This window comes from Marmota monax, unplaced genomic scaffold, assembly GCF_021218885.2.
Source record: "Marmota monax isolate L192 unplaced genomic scaffold, Marmota_monax_Labrador192_F-V1.1 WCK01_AAM20220418_F8-fsc00409, whole genome shotgun sequence".
NCBI lineage: Eukaryota > Metazoa > Chordata > Mammalia > Rodentia > Sciuridae > Marmota > Marmota monax.
Genome location: NW_026693620.1, coordinates 186529 through 194916, shown reverse-complemented (window position 1 = coordinate 194916; position 8388 = coordinate 186529). Strand labels below are relative to the sequence as shown.

General features: G+C 35.1%; 1 protein-coding gene across 2 annotated transcripts; it reads left to right on the top strand.

The window, feature by feature from the left end:
- Positions 1 to 780: 780 nt before the first annotated feature.
- Positions 781 to 3506, top strand: LOC124103169 (olfactory receptor 8G50-like). 2 transcript variants are annotated; one of them, XM_046459673.1, is made up of 2 exons: positions 781 to 796; positions 2578 to 3506. In XM_046459673.1, the coding sequence occupies exons 1-2, from the start codon at positions 781 to 783 to the stop codon at positions 3504 to 3506; spliced, it is 945 nt and encodes a 314-aa protein (XP_046315629.1). The 2 variants fall into 2 exon arrangements, with proteins under 2 accessions (XP_046315629.1, XP_046315630.1); XM_046459674.1 differs by lacking the exon at positions 781 to 796 and having other exon boundaries at positions 2565 to 3506.
- Positions 3507 to 8388: the final 4882 nt, after the last annotated feature.

Below are 8388 nucleotides of genomic sequence, written 5' to 3'. Positions count from 1 at the left end.
AATACACATGTGAACATCAAGGTTTACAGGAGAGTTAAAAAAAGTTAAGTCATAATAGAGTAGTCTTTGTGTTTAGAATGGTGTCATTATTATTTTGTAGTCATTTAAATTTTTATAAAATATTTGCTGAAATATAGCTGACATAAAATCTACCTTTTCAACTCTTTAATTCAGTGATTTTTGTATGTTCATGTAGTTATACACCTATCACCATGGTTTAATGATAAAACACCTTCCTGAAAATCCAAATAAGACCCATGCCCTTTAGCAGTCCCATCCAGCACATTCCTGCTCAGCCCCGGGCAGACACTGATCTGTCACTTTATATCAGTAGAATTATACAATGTGTCCTCTTTTCTGTCTGCTTTCTTTCATTTAAAGTGTTTCAGGAACATTCATGATGTGCCATATCTCAGTACCTTTTATTGTTCTTATATGTTCCATTATAAGAATATGCTACCTTTTGTTTGACTATTCATTCCTGAATGGGCATTTTAGTGGCTTTCACTCTCTGGTTCTCATAAGCAGCGGTGCTTTGGACATTCACATATAACTTTTTGTTATAGAAGTATGTTTTCTTTTCTTGTGAGTACTTACACAGCAGTAAAATTTTGGGGCCAGGAGATAACTCTACATTTCATATTTTGAAAAACTGTTTTCCTCACAGTTTATTTCATTTTGCAGTCCTACCAGAAATTGATAAAATGGATGAAGATTCACAATCCTTCCCATTCTTGCCAAGACTTGTTTTGATCATAACCTTCCAGATGAATGTGTATTATGATTTCGATATTAGGTATCCTACAAAAGCTCATGTGTGAAACAATGCAAGACTGTTTAGAGGTTAAATGATTGGGTTATTAGGGCCTAAATTAATCAATGCATTAATCCCCTGATAAAGATTATCTGGGTGGTAACTAGACAGGTAAGCTGTGGCTAGAGGAGGTAGGTCATTGGAAGCATAAATTTGGTGCTATCTGTTCTCTTTGCTTAAGGATTATCATGTCCTAAGACACTTTCCTCCATCACACCCATCTGCCCTGCTGCTGCCAAACGTCAGGCCCACAGCAATGGAGCTGCCATCTGTAGACGGAGGCCTCTGGAACTGAGAGCCCCAAATAAATTTTTCCTCCTCTAAAACTGTTCTTGTCAGATCTTTGGTCACAGTGCAGAAAATCTGATTAAAATAATGTGAAAAGTTTTATCAGCATGATTTCCTTTGAATTTCCTTAACAATTAATGATGCTGAACATATTTATAAATGTTTATTAGTCATTCATGTATCATACTTAGAATAATGTCTATTAAATTCCTCCAAAATTTTAAATTGAGTTATTGAACTTTTCATTTTTAAATTATTTATGATAGATCCTGACCACAAGCTCCTCTGTGATATTGCTAGTATCCACAAAATTTAATTTGCATTGAAAGTATGTTCACAATTTTGTGTATTGTTACAAAATCTCTTTCTTAATGGTACCCTTTAAAGGACTATTTAAAAAAATATGATACTCTCTGGTTTGGGCATCTTACCTAAGAAATTACTATCAAATACAAAGCTCTAATTATTTAGACTTTTCTTCTAATATTACTGTCATGTCTCACATTTAGTTTTATGACCCATTTTGTGTTAATTTTTCTGGGTGGCATGAGAAAGATGTTCAAATTAATTCTGTGCAAGTAGCTATCTTGTCCAAAGTTGTTGAAAAAAAATATTCTTTACCTATTGCATTGCCATGAAACACTTATAACAATTGGACATTTTGCCATTAATATACAATGCATTGGTGGCTTTTATTTGGTTTATTCTAAATATTTTATTCTTTTCCATGTTTTATAAGTAGATTTATTTACTGTTAATTGTAAATGTGTAAAACCAATTGAATTTCTATACTGACTTTGTATTCTACAATAGGATTAAGAATTAAAATATTTAAATAGATTTCCCCTTATTTATAGGTTCCTTACAGTTTTCTGTATACAAGCTTTTTATATTTACAAATAGGAATAGTGTCACAGTTTGCTTTCCAATTAGGATACTTTGTAGTTTTATTTTCTTGCCTGATTTCCCTAGCTAGATTCACTAGTATAAAGTTGAATAAATGTGCAAGGAATGGACATTTTGTCTGTTTCAACATCTTAGGGGAAAGTCTTTCAGTCATCATCATTAAGTTTAATATTGGTGTAAGTACTTTTCATGCTGTTGTTATTTTAACAGTGAGAAAAACACATTTCTTTGCCCAGCTCTTGAGAAGACTACTAAAAACCATGGGAAGTTTTGGAACAGTCAATAAAAGTTATCCTGGCATTTTCTTGGGTGGTCAGGGAGAAGTTTTACTAAAATCCACTCTCATAGCATGGAACACAAATAGAGACAGTTCTGCTTGATGTTTATAGGAATTATTGGTATCACAAGATCTATGAGTAATGACAGGGAAAGAACTTGTAGAAACCTGGAGCTACACGGCTGAATAGATGTTAACTATATTTCAATCTGCATTTTGCAATAGATCAATAATATCTATTACAAACTATTTCTTCTCTTTCTGCTTAGAACTCTCAGAAGAAAAATGGCAGAAGGAAATCTTTCCATAGTGACTGAATTCATCCTTTCTGGATTAACAGACAAACCAGAGCTCCAGCTGCCCCTCTTCCTCCTCTTCCTAGGAATCTATGTGCTCACAGTGGTGGGGAACCTGGGCATGATCACACTGATTGGGCTCAGCTCTCACCTGCACACACCCATGTACTATCTCCTCAGCAGTCTCTCCTTCATTGACCTCTGTCAATCCACTGTGATCACACCCAAAATGTTGGTGAACTTTGTGACAGAGAAAAACACCATCTCCTACCCGGAATGCATGACTCAGCTCTACTTCTTCATTGTTTTTGCAATTGCAGAGTGTCACATGTTGGCTGTAATGGCATATGACCGCTATGTTGCCATCTGTAACCCCTTGCTTTACAATGTAACCATGTCTAATCAAGTCTGTTCCTGGTTGCTAACTGAGGTGTATAGCATGAGCTTGATTGGTTCCACAGCCCACACAGCCTGCATGCTAAAGGTGCTTTTCTGTAAGGATGATATAATAAACCATTACTTTTGTGATGTTCTTGCACTATTAGAGCTCTCCTGCTCTAGTACTTTTGTTAATGAGGTAGTAGTTCTGTGCTTCAGTGTGTTCAATATTTTTGTCCCAGCCCTGTCCATCCTAAGCTCTTATATCTTCATCATAACCAGCATCCTGCACATTCGATCCACTGAGGGCAGAGCCAAAGCCTTCAGCACATGCAGCTCCCACATCTCAGCTGTTGCTCTCTTCTTTGGATCTGCTGCATTCATGTACCTGCAGCCATCAGCAGTCAGCTCCATGGACGAAGGAAAAGTCTCCTCTGTGTTTTACACCATTATTGTGCCCATGCTGAACCCTCTGATCTACAGCTTGAGGAACAAAGATGTCAAAGTTGCCCTAAATAAGCTTCTCCAAAAAAGTAGTTTTTTATGAAAAGTGTACTTTCCATAGAAAAAGTTTAAAAATCATAGAATTTTGATAAAGAAACATTTGAGAAAACAATGTTTATCAATTAGACATGAGATTACTGCCATTACTTGATTGTTTGGAAGAAAGGTGCCAAGGGTGGACTGAAATCACAGGATCACACACAGAAAAGGCACTTGGGTGTTTCAGAATTCATCTAGCTGGATTAACCTGTATTACAATGGAATGTTTTTAAAAATAATTCAAAACCCTCAACATGTTTGATTATGCATAATACATATAAAACATGACTCTAAGCATGACTTATTTGTCTTAATTTAGAGAATAAATACATTTGATGATATCCTTTTATATTCTTGATATTTGTGTATAGAACATTCCTTGCTATATAACTTTGGGATTATGCTACCATCACTATTTCCTGATAATTTCATACAGATATTCCCATGTCTGAAAGAAACCATGTCTTTTTCTTCACACATGTATTGTTTCGGATTTAGTAGTGTCATTATTTTACCCTTGTGTTGTGATGTTTGAACATAAGGTACCACCCCCCTCCCCAGAAAGTTTAGAGGTGAAATGATTAGGTTATAAGAGTTTCAACCCAATCTGTGCAATAATACCCTGATAGGGATTAACTGGATGTAAGGTAGGCAGGTAGGTGGCAGAGGTGAATCCTGGAGCTCTATATTTTGTCTTTGTTAAGAGCTCTTTGCCTCCCTCCCACTCCTCCGCCCCTCTCCCCCATCCTCTCCCTGGTGCCTGTCTTGAGCTACTTTCCTCTGCCACACTCTCCTGCCTCACCTTGGTCCCCAAAGAATAGGGTCTATGGACTAGGACCTATGAATCTGTGAGCTCCAAAATAAACTTCCATCCTCTAATTGTTGTTGTCCATTCTTTTGGATACAGTGGCAGAAAAACTGACTGAAACATGCAGTCATGTGGGGTATTTATATAGTTAGGAATGTTAAAATTCCCAAATTGTTTTCAGAATAAAGATGAATACCACTCACCCCAAAACTCACTATCCATTTTGAAGGAAAAAATGATGTCTTTAATGGTGCAAAGAAGGTAAATTGCTACCAAAATAATTCCTCTTTCCCCCTACCCTAGTAATTTTCCAAAGGTGACCTTAAAATAATAGCAATGAGAAAACTGAGTAAGTCCTCCTGAGAGGTAACTCACTGTCCCTATCAGTAAGACCCAGAAGCTCTTTGTGGCATCCACTGGTTGCACATCTCCCCTTTCTTCTATTCTGTTGATGGCTCTATCCAGATGATTTTTTCCCCTCAGTAGAAAGATTTCTCAGAACATTAATTGATGTGAACATACTTTATATATATATATATATATATATATATATATATATATATATACATATATATATAGAACATAATTTTTCATATCTCTGTATATATATATATATATATATACAGAGATATGAAAAATTATGTTCTATATATGTGTGTGTACTAAGAATTGTGATGCATTCCACTGTCGTGTGTTTTTTTTTTAATAAAAGCAATTAAAATTTAAAAAAGAAAGAAAGAAAGGTTTCTCAGAGTTATGGAAGTCAGATAAATTGCTTTTATGTGAAGGTCATGGCTGTGTTCTATGTGTATCTAAGCTTCAAAGCTTTAAGTAGAGAAACATGGATGTCTCCAAGTAACACATGATTTCCAGTGCTCTTCTGCACTACTGTTCCCAGAGGCAGAGCATCAGACGTTATTCCTCTTTGCCCAAAATGAGCATGTAAATTTATAATTTGTATTTAAAAAAATCATCTTCCTCATTTAACAGGCATAAAACAGCACTTGCTTTGCCATTAGTTTGCTTTCAAATGCATAACAAACATTTCAATGTAGTGTCATGTTTTTCTCATGCCATAAAAGCATAATTGTCATGAGAAAGGGGAGGCTATTCCCCACTTTGCAAACTAGAAGACATTTTCTTCCTGATTTTCTATGTCCTGTTCACTTGATTGTATACTCCAATTTATGATACTACAACAATATATGTGTTTATATATCTCAATATATGTGTATGTATGTATAAGATGCTTATATGAAACCATGCCAATATGTAGCAAGCACATACCTATGGGCTTTCTGTTAGTTTTGCTTGGATGTGTTTACAAGGTTTCTGTGTATAGAATTGTGAGATGATACTCTAGGAATTAAACAAATCACCTCCAGCATTTCATTTCATATTAATGGGTAATCAGTATTAAATGACTTGAAATGTTGTTTGCATTTCCAAGCCTTAGTTTATGAATTGAAATTTTTTTTTTAAGAAAACAGAAATATCTGTTCTGCCTCTAGTAATTCTGAGAACTTGTGAAATATATGTTATTGAAATATTTGCACAGGGTTATGGAAGTCAGATAGGAATCTATCAGATAGATTCCTGTTATGTTAAACACTAATCAGTGCCTCAGAAAGCTTGCAGTGAGATAAAAACATTAAAGTAATGCAATGACATAGGAGATGGAGAGGGAAAGCTGACCACTTTCCTTACGTCCAGGCTTTAGGTGAGGATCTAAACAGCGTTCCCCTGATTGAATGTACACATAAACTTTTGTGAAACTCCACCTGCACAGTGGGCATGCGACCTATGCTACATATTCCCTCTCTGCCTGTAGGTGTTGGCAGCCTTTCACTGTATCCCGATCTGTTGCCACCGAGGAGTATGTGAGTAGTAAAATATCTAGAAACTCTCTGTTGAGTCCTCTAAGTTCTTTATTTGAAATCAATAAACAATAAACTTGGGTTGCTTGCAATCCTGGGGTTGAAAATTTCCAAAATGGAGAGGAAACTGTACTAAAGAAATAAATGTGCCTGATGCTGTGGTGCACGCCAGTAATCCCAGGGGCTCAGGAGGCTGAAGCAGGAGGATTGTGAGTTCAAAACCAGCCTCATCAACTTAGTGAAGTGCTAAGCAACTCAGTGAGACCCTGTATCTAAATGAAATATAAAATAGGGCTGAAGATATGGCTTAATGGTAGAGTACCCCTGAGTTTAAACCCCAGTACCAAAAAAAAAAAGAAAGAAATAATAGTAGACCTTATTAAATATAATTACAGATAAATGCATATAGTCAAAAGTTTTAATAATTGAAAGGAATATAGAAAAAAAGTAATCTAGATTTCATCTCATCCCATTCAGAATGGCAATTATTAAGAATACAAACAGCAATAAATACAAACAACAAAAAATGTTGGTGAGGATGTTGGGAAAAAGGTACACTCATACATTGTTGGTGGGAATGCAAATTGTTGCAAACATTCTGGAAAGTGGTATGGAGATTCCTCAGAAAACTTGGAATGGAACCACCATTTAACTCAGCTATTCCACTTCTCAGTTGATACTCAAAGGACTTAAATCAGCATATTACAATGATGCAGCCACATCAGTGTTAATCAGTTTAATTCTCAGTACTAAATTATGGAAACAACTAAGTGCCCTTCCATAATAAATGGATTAATTACACACACACACACACACACACACACACACACATTATTCAGCCTTAAATAAGAGTGAAATTATTTTCCAGTTAATGAATGGAGCTGGATAATATCATGCTAAGTGAAATAAACCAATCCCAGAAAACCAAAAGCTGAATGTTTTTCTGTGGTATTCAGATTCTAATTCACAATGGGGGGGGGGGCAGTGCTGGGGAAGAATAGAGTTACTTTAGGTAGAGAGGAGTAAAAGGAGGGGAGGAGGTACAGGGGTAAGAAGAATAGTAGAATGAATAGTAGAATGAATCAGACATTATTATCCTATGTACATATATTACTAGGTGGGATTCTACATCATGTATAACCAGAATAATGAGAAATTATACTCCATTTTATATAATGTAATGTATAACTAATTAAAACAAATTTAAATTTTTAAAATAATCTACAGAAAAGGTAGACATTACTCCATGGAGTGGAGTAATCCCTATAATATCTCAGCAAACCTTTCCTCATTCCTAAGGCCTTTCCTTCATTATCTCAGCTTCCCCATCCTGAAATGACTTCCTGATGCCATCCTGTCTTTGGAAAGTTTAAACACCATTCAATGAAAAGTGTAAGTGCATAATTCTCATGCATTTTTAACCTTTCCAGATTATAATCAGTTACAGCTCTGGTTCATCACATATGATATAATAATGATCTTGTGTCCAGAAATTTTTTTCTATTAATCTGTGCTTGTTAATCCTGTACTTACTAAAATATTGTCAAATTCTGGAGAATAAAAATTGGATCTTGTGTCTTGAATTGCATATTACTTCTACTTCTATTTTTTTTTTTTTTTGGAGGGAGGGGTTACTGGGAATTGAACTCAGCGGCACTTGACCACTGATCCACATCCCAGGCCTATTTTGTATTTTATTTAGAGACAGGGTCTCACTGAGTTGCTTAGTGCCTCACTAAATTGCTGAGCCTGGCTTTGAACTCACAATCCTCCTGTCTTAGCCTTCTGAGCCCCTGGGATTACAGGCATGTGCCACCATGCTGGGCTAAAGATTGATAATTATTGATAAGCAACATTTTTTTAGGGTTTCAAATTATATTTCTAAATTTTTTCCCTTTAAAAAATATTTAATGGTAGGTTTTAGAAACCTCCAAAATTCCTTTAAACACCATATTATAGGTTCATATCTAAATTTTTGAATAATTCTAAAATAGAATTAATTATGAAAACATTATTACAGATTGCACAAAATCATACAACATTTGATAAATATTGGATAAGAACACTAAATATAATTTTTACCAAATACTTTACAGTGAAAAATTATTCCTATATAAACATGCTTTTATTATCCTTCAAAATTTCTCTTTTTTATTAAGAAAAAGATTCTCATTTTATCTTTTCATTCATTTGAGATACTC